Source organism: Ornithorhynchus anatinus, chromosome 2 (assembly GCF_004115215.2).
Source record: "Ornithorhynchus anatinus isolate Pmale09 chromosome 2, mOrnAna1.pri.v4, whole genome shotgun sequence".
NCBI lineage: Eukaryota > Metazoa > Chordata > Mammalia > Monotremata > Ornithorhynchidae > Ornithorhynchus > Ornithorhynchus anatinus.
Window position 1 is genome coordinate 74,855,811 of NC_041729.1, and position 19,892 is coordinate 74,875,702.

Consider the following 19,892-nt stretch of genomic DNA (forward strand, 5'->3'; position numbering starts at 1 on the left):
TTTAGGGCCAAAGTAAGTGCCTGTTGCCAGTAATCCGATTTGTGAACCCAGACCTATACGTGGTTTGACTTCCCCAGGTCTAGTTTGCTCCTGTCGAGGCTTTCGCTCCTGCCATCATTATAGTCCTTGTTAAGCACTTTCTATGTGCTAGACACTGTTCTAAGCGCTGGGGTAGGTACAAGTTATTCCTGTTGGACACAGTCCCTGCCCCTCATGGGGCTCACAGTCTAAGTAGGAGGGCATGGGATTGAATCCCCATTTTATAGATGGGGTAACTGAGGCTTAGAGAAGTGCATGATGGCCTAGAGAATAGATCATGGGCATGGGAGTCAGAAGGTCATGCGTTCTAATGCTGGTTCCGCCACTTGCCTGCTGTGTGACCTTGGGCAAGTCACTTCGCTTCTCTGTGCCTGTTACCTCATCTGTAAAATGGGGATTAAGACTGTGAACCCAATGTGGGACAGGGACTGGGTCCAACCCAATTTGCTTGTATTTCTCTCTCTCTCCTCCCCCAGCGCTTAGTACAGTACCTGGCATATAGTAAGTGCTTAACAAATACCACAATTATTATTATTATGTGGTGGAACCAGGATGAGAACCCAGGTCCTCAACGCCCAGGATCTTTTCACTAGGCCACACTGCTTCTCCGCTAGGCTGTGAGGACCATTAGATTTGGAAAGGACAGAGCCTCCAGTCAGGAGGAGATGGGTCTCCCTGGTCCCGTATGGACTAAGGAGTTTTCTGAAGCAGCTCTCTGTGTGGAAGGGCAAACACGTGAATAATGAATGTTGCCCAGAATAAATGAGGCGGAAGGGCTGTGGGTGGGCAAATCCGAGGGACCATTGTTCAGTCTTGTCTCTTAGGCGATGAAGTAAACAGAAAAACATTTCGGGGAGGGCGGGGAGCGGGGGGAAGAAGCCATAACCAGTTGACAGATGTGCTCTGTCAGCTCCCACACTGCCGCAGAAGGCCTCTGGCAGCTGCATTTGTGCCCGGGGATCTCAGGTATAAGCTAGTTGGGCTGCTTCTCAGACTGATCCCGGCTTTGCCACTTGTCTGCTGTGTGGCTTTGGGCAAGTCACTTCACTTCTCTGGGCCTCAGTTACCTCCTCTGTAAAATGGGAATTAAGACTGTGAGCCCCATGCGGGACAGGAACGGTGTCCAACCCGATCTGCTTGTCTCTACCTCATTGCTTAGGACGGTGCCTGGCATTTAGTATCATGATTATGTTGTCTTGTTTTGGTCCGTCTGTCTCCCCCGATTAGACTGTAAGCCCATCATTGGGCAGGGATTGTCTCTGTTGCCGAATTGTCCATTCCAAGTGCTTAGTACAGTGCTCTGCACATAGTAAGCGCTCAATAAATACTATTGAATGAGTGAATGAATGAATTTAGTAAGCACTTAACAAATACTACAATTATTATTATTATTACTATCCAAAACACCTCTCTTCAAGTCTCGTCAGTCCTTTGAAGTTGGAATTATGTATGTTTTAATACATAATCTATTCCCCACTATAACTGCCACAAGAAGCAGTGTGGCCTAGTGGATTAGAACCTGGGTGCTAATTTCGCCTCTGCCACCGATCTGTGTGACCCTGAGCAAGTAACTTTACTTCTCTGTGCCTCAGATTCCTCATCTGTGAAATGGGCATTAAGGCCTTTTGGGACGTGGATTGTGTCCGACCTGACTGGCTCGTATCTATCCCAGTGCTTGGTACAGTAGCTGGCACATAGTAAGTGTTTAAGAAACACCATCTAAACAAAACAAAAAACATCTCTATTAGCTCTGTTGATATTAAGCACTTAGTAAATGTCACTTTTTATTATTTAATTGTTATTCTAGTCAATGTCACGTCTTTGAAAGATCAGGCCCAGTACTGAAAAGCAAAGTTCGAAGCCATAGCGGTGACTCAAAAATCGACTGGGGGAAAAAAAAGCGGAATTTATTTTGTCTACGAGACTGAGTTCAGAGCATAATCTTGCTGAAGCAGCGTGGCCTAATGGAAATAGTATTGGCTTGGGAGTCCCAGGACCTGTGTTCTGTTGCCGACTCCACCACTAGTCTGCTGTGTGACCTTGGGCAAGTCACTTAACTCTTCTGGGCCTCAGTTTCCTCATCTGTAAAATGGGGATTCGATCTTACACAGACCGTGAGCCCCAGGTGGACAGGGCACGGTGTCCAACTTGATGATCTTGTGTCTACCTCAGCACTTAGGATAGTGCTTGGCACAGAGTAAGCGCTTAACAAATGCCAACATTATTATTATCAAGTAGTAGGAAATTTTGCTTGTTGTCTCCCAGATGATTGGAAGCCAACAGTGGGGAGAACAGATGGGGCAGCTGGGCCCAGACCGTGATTGTCATTCTGAAGCAGTGGAAAAGGGAGGGTTGGGTGAAAGTTGCTTTCCAATCCCCGACTCCCATGGGTCTGTAAAACTGTCCCCTTGCCCACATTGGATTTATCGTTGCTCTTGGCAGAAGTAGCAATAAGTATAACAACAGTTAGAAGGAGTGTGGCACAATAACTTCTGTGTCTCAGTTCCCTCAACTGTAAAATGGGGATTCAATACCTGTACTCCCTCCTATTTCATTCATTCATTCAATCATTTACTGAGCGCTTACGTGGGCAGAGCACTGTAGTACGCGCTTGAGAAAGTCCAATACAAGAATAATCAGTGACATTCCATGACTGCGAGGCCCAGGTGGGGCAGGGACGAAGTCCGACCTGACTTTACTTAACCCAGTGCTTAGACTAGTGTTTAATGAATACCATAACAAATACCATAAACCCCCCCAAAAAAAATAATAAGTGGGGTCAGCGGGCTATCGTCAAGAAGCCTTGTTTCTTGCACCACATAGACATCCAACTTTGGAGACAGTGGGGAAAAAAAAAACATTGCCATCAATCCTTTTTCAAAGTGAAACGTAGTTGTATTTTCTTGTCTAATTTAGAGAGCTGCTGCTGGTACAACACCTTGAACACCATTTGCAATTTACAAAAGTTAAATAGTGAGAAGACCCGATATCGTTTAAATAGCCACCTTTACTGTGAAGAAATTTAGGTTTGCGGGCGATAACTTTCATCGTGGCATCTTGACGTTGCAAACACTAATGATAACCGGATCCTGAGAGGAATATGGGCACAAGAAACATGTGTTGACCAAGGGACTGGGAATGAAATCCAAGTGCCCTGCTTTCTAATTCCTTGCCCTGGCCACTTCATCACTCTTTCCAGGATATATGGCCCATGAGAATGCTCTTCTTTAAGCACTTTTCCGAAATGACAGTAGTGGGTATTAATGCCGGTATTTTTTCCAGCGGGATGCGTTGGGTAAATAGACTTGCTTTGCAGAGATGGGATGGGGTACAAAAGAGTGGTCGGTGAGTGCTACCGTGGTAGCCTACCAGAGAGCAAGTGTTGGTACATTTTTATTTTTTATGGATTTGGTATGCACTTCCTGTGTGTCCAACATCGTTCTAAGTGCTGGGCCAGATACAAGTTAATTAGTCAGACACAGTGCCTGTCCGACATGGGCCTCGCAGTCTAAGTAGGACAACAGGCATTTAATCCCCATTTTACAGTTGAGGAAACTGAGGCACAGAGAAGTGACGGCCATGATCACACAGCAAGCGGTTGGCAGGACCGGCATTAGACCTCGGGTCCTCTGACTCCCAGGCGCCGGTTCTATCCATTAGGCCACGCTGCCTCTCGACGCTGAGGCAACATGCTCTTTCTGCATTAGTGGGCACGTGTCATCCTCACTAATTGTTAGGGTTGGATTCCTGTAAGTCCCCAGGAATGCCAACTTTGGTAAAACCAAAGGTTTGTGAGATAAAGGGGATTGGGGGACCCCTCTCCCCCACCAAGACTTCAGTCTGAGAAGCCTCGCTTTCTCACAATGACTTCGACACCAAAATTCCTCCTAACAAATGCCACGCCCCACCAACTGCTGAACAACCCATCATTTCCACTTCCTAAAATCATTATTATTATTATTATACTGTAATAGTGTCTAACTAATAATAATGATTTGTTAAGCACTTAGTGTGGTGTCAAGCACTGTTCTGAGCACTCGGGTAGATGCAAGTTAATCAGGCCGAATATAATAATAATAATGTTGGTATTTGTTAAGCACTTACTATGTGCAGAGCACTGTTCTAAGCGCTGGGGGAGATACAGGGTAATCAGGTTGTCCCACATGAGGCTCACAGTTAATCCCCATTTTCCAGATGAGGTAACTGAGGCCCAGAGAAGTGAAGTGACTTGCCCACAGTCACACAGCTAACAAGGGGCAGATCCGGGATTCGAACCCGTGACCTCTGACTCCCAAGCCCGGGCTCTTTCCACTGAGCCACGCTGCTTCCTGTCCCACAGTTTAAGTAGGAGGGAGGACGGGTATTGAATCTCTATTTTACAGATGAGAAGAATCTGAAGCCCGGGGAAGTGAAGTGGCTTGCCCAAGGTCCCACAGCAGGCGATTGGCAGATGTGGGATTAGAACCCAGTTCTTCTGACTCCCAGGCCTGTGCTCTTTCCACTAGGCCACCCCGCCTCTCAACTACAAGGGAACGCTCTGAGAACGAGCCTCCTGTGGTAGATATGGGACCTTGTGACAGGGACTAATCATCTGATTGTATAAAAACATTAATTCAGTGCTTCCGCTCTAATGCGGATAGATGTGCTGGGGCTAATTAGAGCGATCAGGGCACGGGAAATGAGGAGGGTAAAGGGACCATTTCTTTTATTCACTCCCCCTAAGAGACCTGACAGACTAATATTTTAATTCTAAAACGTTCCTACCGGATCTGAATGAAACCACGATGGGAAGGAAGATGAGACGCGCTTCTCCCAGTGAGCGGAGTTGAAATCCCTGCAGGCCTAGAATGCATAGCTGAGAGAGACTGACATGCTCCATGGTCCCCAAAACATGGTCAATTCTCCCGGGTCGGAAGGAACAGTTTTATGGTCGTTGATGTGACTGTAATTATTGAGCGTTTACTGTGTGCAAAGCACTGTACTAAGCGCTTGGCATCCCATGCTTCGGGACTTTGGAAATGGGCACCTCAGGTGCGGTTGTGCAATGACAGGTCCCCAAATTGGAAACTTAGTCTTTATTCACTGTAGGCTCGTTGTGGGCAGGGAATGTGTCGGTTTATTGTTCTATTATACTATAATAATAATAATGTTGGTATTTGTTAAGTGCTTACTGTGTGCAGAGCACTGTTCTAAGCGCTGGGGTAGATCCAGGGTAATCAGGTTGTCCCACGTGAGGCTCACAGTCTTCACCCCCATTTTACAGATGAGGGAACTGAGGCACAAAGAAGTGAAGTGACTTGCCCAAAGTCACACAGCTGACAGGCGGCAGAGCCGGGATTCGAACCCATGACCTTTGACTCCCAAGCCCGGCCTCTTTCCACTTCGGTACTTGTGTATATATGTACATATCTATAATTCTATTTATTTATATTGGTGCCTGTTTACTGGTTTTGATGTCTATCTCCCCCCTTCTAGACTGTAAGCCTAGTGTGGGCAGGGATTGTCTCTCTGTATTGCTGAATTGTACTTTCCAAACGCTCAGTACAGTGCTCTGCACACAGTTAGTGCTCAGTAAATACGATTAAATATATGAAAGAGCGAGGAGAGCCAAGAAGTAAAATGAAACAAACAGGAGTAATAATTATTGTACTTGCTAAGCATTTACTATGAGCCGGGTACTGTTCTCGAAGCGCTGGGATGGATTCAGGTTAGGTTGGACACAGTCCCCGTCCCCCATAGGGCTCACACTCTTAATCCCCACCTTACAGATGAGATCACTGAGGCCCAGAGAAGTGAAGTGACTTGCCTAAGGTCACACAGCGGATTAAAACCCATCATCTTCTGACTCCCAGGCCCGTGTGCTATCCACGCCGCGGAGCCTTGAGGCCAAGGGGGAGGAGGTTCTGCGTCGTATCGAGGAAGCTAGGCAGCGCAGGGTTTTGAGGGGCAGAGAGGTGTCGACTGCGGGGCGGTGATCGTCGGGGAGATGAACTGGGCCGTGGCGTGGACAGAATTAATAATGATGATGGCACTTGTTAAGCGCTGTTCTAACCGCTGGGGAGGATACAAGCTGCTCAGGTGGTCCCACGTGGTACTCACAGTCTTAATGCTCATTTTACAGATTAGTTAACTGAGGTACAGAGAAGTGACTTGCCCAAAGTCACATAGCTGAGAAGCGGGATTTGAACCCATGACCTCTGATTCCCCAGCCCGGGATCTTTCCACTGAGCCACGCTGCTTCTTATGTGACCCACGTGTACCGGGAACACAGCAAAACCTGAGGCCGCGGGCGCCGTTTTGCACAATATCAAGATTTTGCGCAATGCTGGGAGAGTTTCTAGGGGTGGGGACTCCCCTGATCCATCCCTCCACCTCCCCAAAGCCTTTCTGGACTTCTTCCAGGTCCACGCCCATTCTGGCCTCGAACCTGAGTCTCCAAACTCCGCGGCGGGAGCTGAGGTGTTGGGAGGATCGGTGTCAACAATGAACAAACGAAAATCTGATATAAATAATAATAATGTTGGTATTTGTTTAAGCGCTTACTATTTAGACTATTCCCCCGATTAGACTGTAAGCCTGTCACTGGGCAGGGATGGTCTCTATCTGTTGCTGAATTGTCCATTCCAAGCGCTTAGTACAGTGCGCTGCACATAGTAAGCGCTCAATAAATACTATTGAAAGAATGAATGAACAAATACCACCATTATTATCTCAGCGTTTAGTACAGTGCTTATCACAGAGTAAGTACTTAGAATCCCCTCCTCCCCCAAAAAACAAATTAAAGCAAATTATTTCAATTAATTATTTTAATTACACTTTAAAAAGGGGGGGGCGGGAGGGATGGGTAGTGGTGGTAAGGAATGTCAGCCCCCACAGGAGAAGCAGCGTGACTTCAGGGAAAGAGCCCGGGCTTGGGAGTCAGAGGTCGTGGGTTCGAATCCCGGCTCTGCCACTTGTCAGCTGTGTGACTGTGGGCAAGTCACTTCACTTCTCTGGGCCTCAGTTCCCTCATCTGTAAAATGGGGATTAACTGTGAGCCTCACGTGGGACCACCTCATTCCCCTGGATCTACCCCAGCCCTTAGAACAGTGCTCTGCACATAGTAAGCGCTTAGCAAATACCAACATTATTTGTCAGCTCCGTGACTTTGGGCGAGTCACTTCATTTCTCTGTGCCCTCATCTATAAAATGGGGGTGGAGACAGTGAGCCCCCACGTGGGCCAACTCAACCACCTTGTATCTCCCCCAGCGCTTAGAACAGGGATTGGCACATAGTAAGCGCTTAATACCACCCTTTATTTATTTTTATTTATTGACTTTCCCCCAGCACTTAGAACAGGGCTTGGAACGTAGCAAGCAGCGTGGCTCAATGGAAAGAGCCAGGGCTTCGGAGTCAGAGGTCATGGGTTCGACTCTCGACTCTGCCACTTAATAATAATAATAATAATGTTGGTATTTGTTAAGCGCTTACTATGTGCCGAGCACTGTTCTAAGCGCTGGGGTAGACATAGGGGAATCAGGTTGTCCCACGTGGGGCTCACAGTCTTGATCCCCATTTTACAGATGAGGGAACTGAGGCACAGAGAAGTTAAGTGACTTGCCCACAGTCACACAGCCGACAAGTGGCAGAGCTGGGATTCGAACTCGTGAGCCCTGACTCCAAAGCCCATGCTCTTTCCACTGAGCCACGCTGCTTCTCCACTTGTCAGCTGTGTGACTGTGGGCAAGTCACTTCACTTCCCTGGGCCTCAGGTACCTCATCTGTAAAATGGGGATTAACTGTGAGCCTCACGTGGGACAACCCGATTACCCTGTATCCACCCCAGGGCTTAGAACAGTGCTCGGCACATAGCGCTTAACAAATACCAACATTATCATTAGTAAACGCTTAATACCACCCTTTATTTATTTTTTATTGTCCCCCAGCGCTTAGAAGAGGGCTTGGCACAGAGTAAGCGCTTAATACCACCTTTTATTTATTTTTATTGATTTTTCCCCCAGCGCTTAGAAGAGGGCGTGGCACATAGTAAGCCCTTAATACCACCCTTTATTCCTTTTTATTTATTGATTTTCCCCCAGCGCTTAGAAGAGGGCTTGGCACATAGTAAGCCCTTAATACCACCCTTTATTTTTATTGATCTTCCCCCAGCGCTTAGAAGAGGGCTTGGCACATAGTAAGCCCTTAATACCACCCTTTATTTTTATTGATTTTCCCCCAGCGCTTAGAAGAGGGCTTGGCACAGAGTAAGCGCTTAATACCACCTTTTATTTATTTTTATTGATTTTCCCCCAGCGCTTAGAAGAGGGCGTGGCACATAGTAAGCCCTTAATACCACCCTCTATTCATTTTTATTTATTGATTTTCCCCCAGCGCTTAGAAGAGGGCTTGGCACATAGTAAGCCCTTAATACCACCCTTTATTCATTTTTATTTATTGATTTTTCCCCCAGCGCTTAGAAGAGGGCTTGGCACATAGTAAGCCCTTAATACCACCCTTTATTCCTTTTTATTTATTGATTTTCCCCCAGCGCTTAGAAGAGGGCTTGGCACATAGTAAGCCCTTAGTACCACCCTTTATTCATTTTTATTTATTGATTTTTCCCCCAGCGCTTAGAAGAGGTCTTGGCACATAGTAAGCGCTTAATACCACCCCCCCTTTATTCATTTTTATTGATTTTCCCCCAGCGCTTAGAAGAGGGCTTGGCACATAGTAAGCCCTTAATACCACCTTTTATTTATTTTTATTTATTGATTTTTCCCCCAGCGCTTATTAGAGGGCTTGGCACATAGTAAGCCCTTAATACCACCCTTTATTTTTATTGATTTTCCCCCAGCGCTTAGAAGAGGGCTTGGCACATAGTAAGCGCTTAATACCACCCCCCTTTATTTTTATTTATTGATTTTCCCCCAGCGTTTGGCGCACGGCTTGACACACTGTAAACTTTGAACAAATATGATGATGGTGGGGGTGGTGATGGCCACCAGGTGTGGCCAGGGGGAGGGCGAAAGGCCTGCTGGGTAGGCCCGCCCGCCTCAGGGCCGACGTGGCGCCAGGGAGAGGGCGGGGCGTCGCGACGTACGTGCGTGCGTCACTGCGTCGCCCCTACGGGGCGGGGCCGGGGGAGGTGGGGGGGCCGCAGCGTGCGACCGTGCGTGATGACGTCATTGCGTCAGTCTGGCTCCTCCCGGCCCTGCCAGGCAATGGAGGCCCGGCCTGTCCTTCTTGGTCAACGTGGCGCCCAGAGGAGGGGCCGAGGGCGGAGGAAGAGGGCCATGGCGCCGCCTGCCCACTCTCTTATACTCCATTCCTTCGTTCAGTCCTATTTAGGAAGCCCTTACATTCATTCAAGAGTATTTATGGAGCGCTTACTAGGTGCAGACCACTGGATTAAGCGCAAGACCACAGTGCTAAGTACACTTAGACTGTGAGCCTGTCATGGGGCAGGGACTTTGTTGCAGATTTGTCCATTCCAAGCGCTTAGTACAGTGCTCTGCACCTAGTACGTGCTCAATAAATACTATTGAATGAATGAATGAATTGGGCAGGGATGGTCTCTCTCTGTTGACCAATTGTGCATTCCAAGTGCTTAGCACAGTGCTCTGCACAGAGTAAGCGCTCAATAAATACTGTTGAATGAATGAATGGGGCAAGGATGGTCTCTCTCTGTTGCCCAATTGTCCATTCCAAGCCCCTAGCACAGTGCTGTGCACATAGTAAGCGCTCAATAAATACCACTGAATGAATTGGGCAGGGATGGTCTCTATCTGTTGCAGATTTGTCCATTCCAAGTGTTCAGCACAGTGCTCTGCACAAAGCGCTCAATAAATACTATTGAATGAATGAATGAATTGGGCAGGGATGGTCTCTCTCTGTTGCCCAATTGTCCATTCCAAGCGCTTAGTCCAGTGCTCTGCACAGAGTAAGCGCGCAATAAATACTATTGAATTAATGAACGGATGAATGGGGCAAGGATGGTCTCTATCTGTTGCAGATTTGTCCATTCCAAGTGCTTAGCACAGTGCTCTGCACGTAGTAAGCGCTCAATAAATACCATTGAATGAATTGGGCAGGGATGGTCTCTATCTGTTGCAGATTTGTCCATTCCAAGTGCTCAGCACAGTGCTCTGCACAGAGTAAGCGCTCAATAAATACTATTGAATGAATGAATGAATGAATTGGGCAGGGATGGTCTGTCTCTGTTGCCCAATTGTCCATTCCAAGCACATAGCACAGTGCTCTGCACGTAGTAAGTGCTCAATACATACGATTGAATGAAAGGGACCATTAAGTGGTCATGGGTTCAAATCCCAGCTCCGCCACTTGTCAGCTGTGTGACTGTGGGCAAGTCACTTCACTTCTCGGTGCCTCAGTTCCCTCATCTGTAAAATGGCGATTAACTATGAGCCTCACGGGGGACAACTTGATGACCCTGTATCTCCCCCAGTGCTTAGAACAGTGCTCTGCACATAGTTAGCACTTAACAAATACCAACATTCATTTATTCTCTGGGCCTCAGTTCCCTCATCTGGAAAATGGGGATGAAGACTGGGAGCCCCACGTGGGACAACCTGATCACCTGTATCCCCCCCCCCCAGCACTTAGAACAGTGCTTTGTACATAGTAAATGCTTAAATGCGTGGCTTAGTGGAAAGAGCCCGGGCTTGGGAGTCAGAGGTCGTGGGTTCTAATCCTGACTCCGCCGCTTGCCAGCTGTGTGACTTTGGGCAAGTCACTTAACTTCTCTGTGCCTCAGTTCCCTCATCTGTAAAATGGGGATGAAAACTGTGAGCCCTACGTGGGACAACCTGATCACCTTGTATCCCCCAGCACTTAGAACAGTGCTTTGCATATAGTAAGCGCTTAACAAATACCACCATTTATTTATTTTATTTTTTTAAATACCACCATTATTATTATTATTACAGTGCTCTGCATACTAGCACATTATAGGTTTAGACTGTGAGCCCGTGGTTAGGCGGGGATTGTCTCTATCTGTTGCCGAATTGTACGTTCTTAGCACTTAGTACAGGGCTCTGCACACAGTAAGCGCTCAATAAATATGATGGAATGAATGAAATGTGATGATTATGATCACTATTATTACCCCAGCACTTAGAAGAGTGGTTGGCACATAGTGGGCGCTTCACGAACACCCTGATTATGATCATTATTCTTACCCCCGCGGTTCGAAGAGTGGTTGGCACATAGTCAAGCTCTCAGTACAGTGCTCTGCACACGGTAAGCACTGAATACATGTGACTGAGTGAACGAAATCCGATGATTATGATCATTATTACCCCAGCAGGTAGAAGAGTGGCTGGCACATAGAGAGCGCTTCACAAATAACGTGATTATTATTACCCCAGCGCTTGGAAGAGTGGTTGGCACAGAGTCAAACGCTTAGTACAGTGATGTGCGCACAGTAAGAGCACAATAAATACGAATGAATGAATGGTGAGCGCTGCAGAAATACCACGATGATGCTGATGACTAGAGGGCTATGGCCGTCCTAAGTGCCATTCCTTTATTCAGTCGTATTGAGCGCTTCCTGTGTGCAAGCGCTGTGCTAAGCGCTGGGGAAGTACAATCCGGCAGCAGATGGAGACAATCGCCGCCCTACAGTGGGCTCACAGTCTAGAAGGGGGGAGACAGACAGCAGAACTAACCCGTCGTTGGGCAGGGATTGTCTCTCTCTGTTGCCGAATTGTCCATTCCAAGCGTTTAGTACAGTGCTCTGCACACAGCGCTCAATAAATACATTTGAATGAATACTTGTTTTGTTTTGTTGTGCGGTCTGTCTTCACCGTTTAGACTGTGAGCCCGTTATTGGGCAGGGATGGTCTCTATCTGTTGCCCGAATGGTTCATTCCAAGCGCTTAGTACAGTGCTCTGCACATAGTAAGTGCTCAATAGATACGCCTGAATGAATGAATTGAATGATTTGTTTGGCTTGTTTTCATCTGTAAAATGGGCATGAAGACCGTGAGCCCCACGTGGGACAACCTGATTACCTTGAATCTCCCCCAGCGCTTAAAACAGTGCTCTGCATGTAGTAAGTGCTTAACAAATATTATTATAATTATTATTATTACCACCATTGTAATAATGATGATGATTGCCACCAGGTATGGCAAGGGTGAGGACGAAAGGCCTGCTGGGGTGCCCCACCGGTTTAGACTGTGAGCCCATCGTTGGGCAGGGATTGTCCCTATCTGTTGCCCAATTGTCCATTCCAAGCGCTTACTACAGTGCTCTGCACAGAGCGCTCAGTACATAGGATTGGATGAATACTTGTTTTGTTTTATTGTGCTTTGCTGTCTCCCCCGATTAGACTGTGAGCCTGTTGTTGGGCAGGGATTGTCTCTATCTGTTGCCGAATTGTTCATTCCAAGCCCTTAGTACAGTGCTGTGCACATAGGAAGCACTCAATACATACAATTGAATGAATACTTGTTTTATTTTGCTTTGCTGTCTCCCCTGATTAGACTGTAAGCCTATTATTGGGCAGGGATCATCTCCCTCTGTTGCCCAATTGTCCATTCCAAGCGTTTAGTACACTGCTCTGCACATAGTAAGTGCTCAATAAATACTATTGAATGAATGAATGAATAGTAAGCGCTCAATAAATACGATTGAATGAAAGGTCCATTTCAAGCACGTAGTTCAGCGCTCAGCATGTAGTCAGCGCTCAATAAATACGACTAAATGAATGGATGACCCATTCCAAGCGTGTAGCACAGCACCCTGCACACAGTCCAGCGCTCAGTAAATACAACTGAATGAATGAAAGGTCCATTCCAAGCGCGTAGTAGAGCGCTCGGCACATAGTGCTCAATAAATACGAATGAATGATTGTATGGTCCATTCCAAGCATGTAGTAGAACGCTCTGCACAGTGTCAGGGCTCAAGAAATATGATTAAAGGAATGACCAAGTGGACGGGCATCAGAGCATCAAAACTGATCAATAGAACCAGAGATGTGCGGCTCATCAATAAGATTAGACTACGAGCCCGTCACTGGGCAGGGATCGTCTCTCTCTCTGGCCCAATTGTCCCTTCCAAGCGTTTAGTCCAGCGCTCTGCACAGAGTAAGCGCTCAACAAATACTATTGAATGAATGAATGTATTATTTATTACCCCATTTATTTTGTTAATGAGGTGTCCATCCCCTTGATTTTATTTATCTTCTTTGTGTTTTGTTCTGTTTGGCTTTGCCGTCTGCCTCCCCCTTCTAGACTGTGAGCCCGTCATGGGGCCGGGAGGGTCTCTCGCTGTGGCCCAATTGTCCCTTCCAAGCGCTTAGTCCAGTGCTCTGCGCACTGAGAAGCAGCGTGGCTTATTGGAAAGAGCTCGGGCTTGGGAGCCAGAGGTCATGGGTTCTAATCCCGGCTCCGCCGCTTGTCAGCTGTGTGACCGTGGGCAAGTCACTTCACTTCTCTGTGCCTCAGTTCCCTCATCTGTAAAATGGGGGTGAAGACTGTGAGCCTCATGTGGGACAACCTCATTCCCCTGTATCAACCCCAATGCTTAGAACAGTGCTCTGCACATAGTAAGCGCTTAATACCGACATTATTAAAATGGGGATGAAGACTGCGAGCCACACGTGGGACAACCTGATGACCCTGGATCTCCCCCAGCGTTTAGAACAGTGCTCTGCACATAGTAAGCGCTTAACAAATACCAACATTATTATTATTATTATTGTTATAGTAAGCGCTCAATCAATACGATTGAGTGAATGAATAAAAGCTAAGAGCGTGCCAAGGACCGGCTTCTTTCATTCATGTTAATGAGGCGTACATCCCTTTGATTCTATTTATTGCTATTATTTTAATAAGAGGTACATCCCTTTGATTCTATTTATTGCTATTATTTTAATAAGACGTACATCCCCTTGATTCTATTTATTGCTATTATTGTTTTAATGCGATGTACATCCCCTTGATTCTATTTATTGCTATTATTGTTTTAATGAGATGTTCATCCCCTCGATTCTATTTATTGCTATTGTTCTTGTCTGTCCGTCTCCCCCGATTAGACTGTGAGCCCGTCAAAGGGCAGGGTCTGTCTCTATCTGTTACCGATTTGTCCATCCCAAGCGCTTAGTCCACTGCTCTGCACATAATAAGCGCTCAACAAATACCATTATTATTATATATATCCCCTTGATTCTCCGATTAGACTGTAAGCCCATCAGTGGGCAGGGTCTGTCTCTATCTGTTACCGATTTGTCCATCCCAAGCGCTTAGGCCAGTGCTCTGCACATAATAAGCGCTCAACAAATACCATTATAATTATATATCTATATCTATCTCCTTGATTCTATTTATTGCCATTGTTTTTGTCTGTCTCCCCCATTAGACTGTAAGCCCATCAGGGGGCAGGGACTGTCTCTCTCTGTTGCCGAATTGTCCATTCCAAGCGCTTAGTCCAGTGCTCCGCACAGAATAAGCGCTGAATAAATACTATTGAATGAATGAATCCATCCATCCAATAGCATTTATTGAGCGCTTCCTCCGCCGGGAGGAGGAGGAGTGGGGCGGGTTTGGGAGAGACAAGGGCCGCCCCCTCCTCCCCTTTTCCCCGGGTCCCGCCCCCTTCCCTGGCCCGGGCCCGCAGCCTGCACCGACCATGGAGCCGTGAGTCCTTGGGGAGGGGATCCCCTTCTCCCCTTCTCCCCTTCTCCCCTTCTCCCCTTCTCCCCTTCTCCCCTTCTCCCCTTCTCCCCCCTCCCCTTTCCCCTCTCCCCCTTTTCTCCTCTCCCCCTTTCCCCTCTCCCCTTTCCCCCTCTCCCCCTTTCCCCCTCTCCCCTTCTCCCCCTTTCCCCTTCTCCCCCTTTCCCCCTCTTCCCCTTTTCTCCTCTCCCCCTTTCCCCCTCTCCCCTTCTCCCCCTTTCCCCTTCTCCCCCTTTCCCCCTCTTCCCCTTTTCTCCTCTCCCCTTTCCCCCTCTCCCCTTCTCCCCCTTTCCCCTCTTCCCCTTTCCCCCTCTTCCCCTTTTCTCCTCTCCCCCTTTCCCCTCTCCCTTCTCCCCCTTTCCCCTTCTCCCCCTTTCCCCTTCTCCCCCTTCTCCCCCTTCTCCCCCTTTCCCCTTTCCCCTCTCCCCCTCTCCCCCTCTCCCCCTTTTCCCCTCTCCCCCTCTTCCCCTTTTCCCCCCTCCCCCTCTTCCCCCCTCCCCCTTTTCCCCCCTCCCCCTCTCCCCCCACCCTCCAAAGCCCCCCACTCTCCCCCTTCCCTCCCCGGGACCCCGGGCTGCCCCCCTCTCCCCTGCAGCCCTCCGGCTCCAGCCACCCACTCGCCACCACCGGGGCAGGGGTGAAGCGCTCACTCACTGCATTCATTCATTCAATAGTATTTATTGAGCGCTTACTATGTGCAGAGCACTGGACTAAGCGCTTGGAATGAACAAGTCGGCAATAGATAGAGACAGTCCCTGCCGTTTGACGGGCTTACGGCCTAATCGGGGGAGAACAATGGCAATAAATAGAGTCAAGGGGAAGAACATCTCGTAAAAACAATGGCAACTAAATAGACTGAGCGCCGCGATGGGGCCGGGCAACCCCGGTTGGACCCGCTCCCTGGGACGGGGGAGGGGGACTTAGGGTCTTCACCCCCATTTTAATAATAACTCATTCATTCCATCGTGTTTATCGAGCGCTTACTATGTGAGGAGCACTGGACTAAGCGCTTGGCATCTACAAGGCGGCAACAGATAGAGACAGTCCCCGCCTCACCACGGCCTCACAGTCTAAAAGGGGGAGACAGCAAAACAAAACAAGGAGACCAGCATCAATGCCATCAAAATTCATTTATCCCATCGTATTTATTGAGCGCTTACTATGCGCGGAGCACTGGACTAAGTGCTTGGATTGTACAATTCGGCAGCAGAGACCATCCCTGCCCAACCACGGGCTCACAGTCTAAAAGAGGGGAGACAGCAGAACAAAACGAGGAGACAAGCATCAATACCATCCAAATTCATCCCATCGTATTTATTGAGCGCTTACTATGTGCAGAGCACTGGACTAAGCGCTTGGCATGGACAGTAGGAGAAGCAGCATGGCTCAGTGGAAAGAGCACGGGCTTTGGAGTCAGAGGTCATGAGTTTGAATCCCAGCTCTGCCACTTGTCAGCTGTGTGACTGTGGGCAAGTCACTTAACTTCTCTGTGCCTCAGTTACCTCATCTGTAAAAGGGGGATTATTCATTCAGTAGTATTTATTGAGCGCTTACTATGTGCAGAGCACTGTACTAAGCTCTTGGAATGTACAATTCAGCCACAGCTAGAGACAATCCCCGCCCACAGGCTCACAGCTGTGAGCCCCAGGTGGGACAACCTGATCACCTTATATCCCCCTAGTACTTACAACAGTGCTTTGCACATAGTAAGCGCTTAACAAATACCATTATTATTATTATTATTCACCCCCATTTTACAGATAGAAGTAATCGGTTTGTCCCACATAGGACTCACAGTCTTCATCCTCCTTTTACAGATAGAAGGGAATCAGGTTGTCCCACGTGGGGCTCACAGTCTCCATCCCCATTTTACAGATGAAGCCCCTGAGGGCACAGAGAAGTAAAATGATTTGCTCAAAATCACACAGCTGACAAGCGGCTGAGCTGGGATTTGAACCCATGATCTCTGACTCCCAAGCCCGGGCTCTCTTTCTACTGAGCCACGCCGCTTCTTGTGACTCGCTGAAAGCCTCACAGCTGACAACTTGATTACCTTGTATCTGCCCCACCACTTTAGAACAGCGCTTTCTAGGCTGGGAGCCCATCATTGGATAGGGATTGTCTCTATCTGTTGCCTAATTGTACTTTCTAAGTGCTTAGGACAGTGGTCTGCACACAGTAAGCGCTCAGTAAATACGCTTGGATGAATGAATGAATGCTTGGCACATAGTAAGCACTTAAATACCATCATTATTATTGTGATAGATTTGGATTAGAACCCAGGGCCTTCCAACTTGCAGGTCCATGCTCTGTGCCAGGCCCCTGCTCTGTTCACTCTATGTGGTGCTTTGCAGACCCCTGTACTAAGCGCTTAGGAGAGGATGGTACAGTGGAGTTGAATGGCACATTGGTGCTGGTAGACCCACGTAAAGTCAGGGCTGGGGTGGTTCTGGAAACAACGGTGCTGGTTATCACCCCGATATCCAGAGACCGGGAGAGGGGAAGTAATAATAATAATGGCATTTGTTAAGCATTTACTGTGTGGCAGGCACTGTACTAAGCGCTGGGTTGGATTCAAGCAAATCGGGTTGGACACGGTCCCTGTCCCTTGTGGCGCTCACAGTCTCAATCCCCATTTTACAGATGAGGGAACTGAAGCCCAGTGAAGTGACTTGCCCAAGGTCACACAGCAGATAAATGGCAGAGCCGGGATTAGAACCCATGACCTTCCGACTCCCAGGCCCATGCTGCTTCTCAGTCAGAGAAGTGTAATCAGAGCATAAGGCGTGGGGATCCTCCGGCTGTGGGAGTGCGCTTTATCATTTTGTGGGATTTATCGAGCACTTACTAAGGGCAGAGCACTGTGCTAAACGCTTGGGAGAGGACAGCAGAGTTAGCAGACACATTCCCCGCCCATAACGAGCTTCTGCTGGAATTGCTTCCATCGGTGCAAAGGGAGTGTTGGTATTTGTTAAGCGCTTACTATGTGCCGAGCACTGTTCTAAGCGCTGGGGTAGACACGGCAATCAGGTTGTCCCACGTGGGGCTCACAGTCTTAATCCCCATTTTACAGATGAGGGAACTGAGGCACAGAGAAGTTAAGTGACTTGCCCACAGTCACACAGCCAACAAGTGGCAGAGCTGGGATTCGAACTCATGAGCCCTGACTCCAAAGCCCGTTCTCTTTCCACTGAGCCACGCTTTTTTTTGCTCATGTCACAAGAGTGAGGTCAGGGTAATGCGACCTCTTGGTCCTCTCCATTTAGGGCTAAGGAAGGGTTCTTAATGAGTGGAAGGTGCTTTTTCAGCGCTGGCTTTGGACCTGCCAAAAATTCTTGAGAAGCAATTTTGAGTCATCAAAATATCATTAATAATAACTGGGGAATTTGTTTCACGGTTCCTATGTGCCAGACACTCTACTAAGCACTGGGGTGGATTCAAGCAAATCGGGTTGGACAAAGTCCTGTCCCACATTGGGCTCACAGTTGTAATCCCCATTTTACTGATGAGGGAACTGAGGCCCAGAGACTCTAAATGGCTCGCCGCAGGCCACGTAGCTGACAGGTGATAGGGCCCGGATTAGAACCCAGGTCCTCCCAACTCGCGGGTCCATGCTCTATCCATTAGACCACACTGCTTCTCTATATTCAAGGGCTTATTCTGTGCCAAACATTGTGATTAACAGCAGGGGAACACGTACTACATGCAGACAGGATTTGGTCCCAGAACAATGTGGGGCTCCCAGTCTAAGAGGAAGGGAGAACAGGTACTATTTTTTCATTTTCAGAGGGTGAAACTGAGGCCCAGAGAAGTGAAGCGATTTACCCAAGGTCACCCGGCGGGTTAATGGCAGTCCGGGATTAGAACCCAGGTCTTCTGACTTCCACCCCATGCCCTTTCCACCAAACCCTTTCGATTGGTTCACCCCCAAGGTGCACTTGGGTTAAGAAGAAATTCACAACATGTGCTTCGTCTAATCTCTTCCCATTTTTCTCCTTTGTCCTCTGACCCTTGTCACTGTTTTAAGCGGTGATTAAGACGTCGTGTCTATAAAAAAGCCAACTGGCTTACACAGGTAGCACTGAGGTTAGGAGGGTGTTGAGTTTTATTAGCTTCTACGAGCAGCAATAAATTACTGCCGAGTTTGGGGCTCGAACTCCCCGCGTCTTTGGCGTCGGTGGGTTGTATTGTAGTATTGTAGTGAAATAACTCCTTTCTGAATAGGACCGCTGGATTGTCAGACCCCAAAGCGTTCTGGAGAGGTAGTGGAGTGTGCAGAGGGGTTAGGGGCCAACTCTGTCTTGCTCAGGCCGCACGAACGAAAGAGGGAAGAAGGCGGTGATAAATGGAGCTTCCCGGAGCTGCAGATTCGTTGTGGTCTCGGGCCCTGGATTGTGAGCTGTTTTATTTCGAGCTGTTGCATTTCTTGACTGAACCCTTGCATCAGCCTATAACAGCACTAAATTCTGAGATCCAAGTGGACCACTGCAGCCCAGACCAGTGCAAGACGGTCAGCTCCTTCTAGACCGCGAGCTCTCTGCAGGTGGGGAATGTGGCTGTTATACATCATCGTCTTGTACTCTCCCAAGTGCTTAATACAGTGCCCTGCACACAGTGAGGGCTCAATAAATACCGTTAATTGATGGGTTGATTGCAGGAGATGTCTGGTGTAACATAGCTGATTTGCCTAATAATAACTGATATTTCTTAAGCACTTACTGTGTGCCAGGCACTGTACTAAGCATTGGGGTAGATACAAGCAAATGGGGTTGGGCACAGTCCAGGTCTCACATGGCGCTCACGGTCTCAATCCCCATTTTCCAGATGTGGTAAATGAGGCCCGGAGAAGTGAAGTGACGTGCCTCAGGTTACACAGCAGACAGGTGGCTTAGCTGGGATTTGAACCCACGACCTTCTGACTCCCAGGCCCTTGCTCTATCCACTAAGCCACGCTGCTTCTCCTGTTGATTGAATATAAAAATCATCAGCGGAACGGGACTCTGGATAATGCACTATTGAGCTGAAAAGAGATGTATCCTCACGTGTCCCCAACCATCACAAATTGGAGACTCACTTTATCGTCCCTTTCTCTAAGCACTAAAAGGATCGATTTGGGCACAGTGGCAGATGGGCAGAAGGGACGGAAATGTACGGATCAGTCTTAAGGAGCAGTAGTA

At 48.1% G+C, this 19,892-nt stretch overlaps 1 protein-coding gene across 2 annotated transcripts in view; it reads left to right on the top strand.

Annotated features, from left to right (window-relative positions):
* TMEM181 (transmembrane protein 181) overlaps positions 1–19,892 on the top strand; it is a 127,987-nt gene that overhangs the window by 24,946 nt on the left and 83,149 nt on the right. Inside the window, exon 1 of one of the 2 annotated variants that reach the window (XM_029058206.1) lies at positions 14,621–14,679. The exons of the other annotated variant lie outside the window; for it this stretch is intronic. Coding sequence (XP_028914039.1) covers positions 14,672–14,679 — 8 coding nt within the window. The 5' untranslated portion in view covers positions 14,621–14,671. Of the gene's footprint in view, positions 1–14,620; positions 14,680–19,892 lie in introns of those variants that run through there. 2 annotated transcript variants of the gene reach the window in all.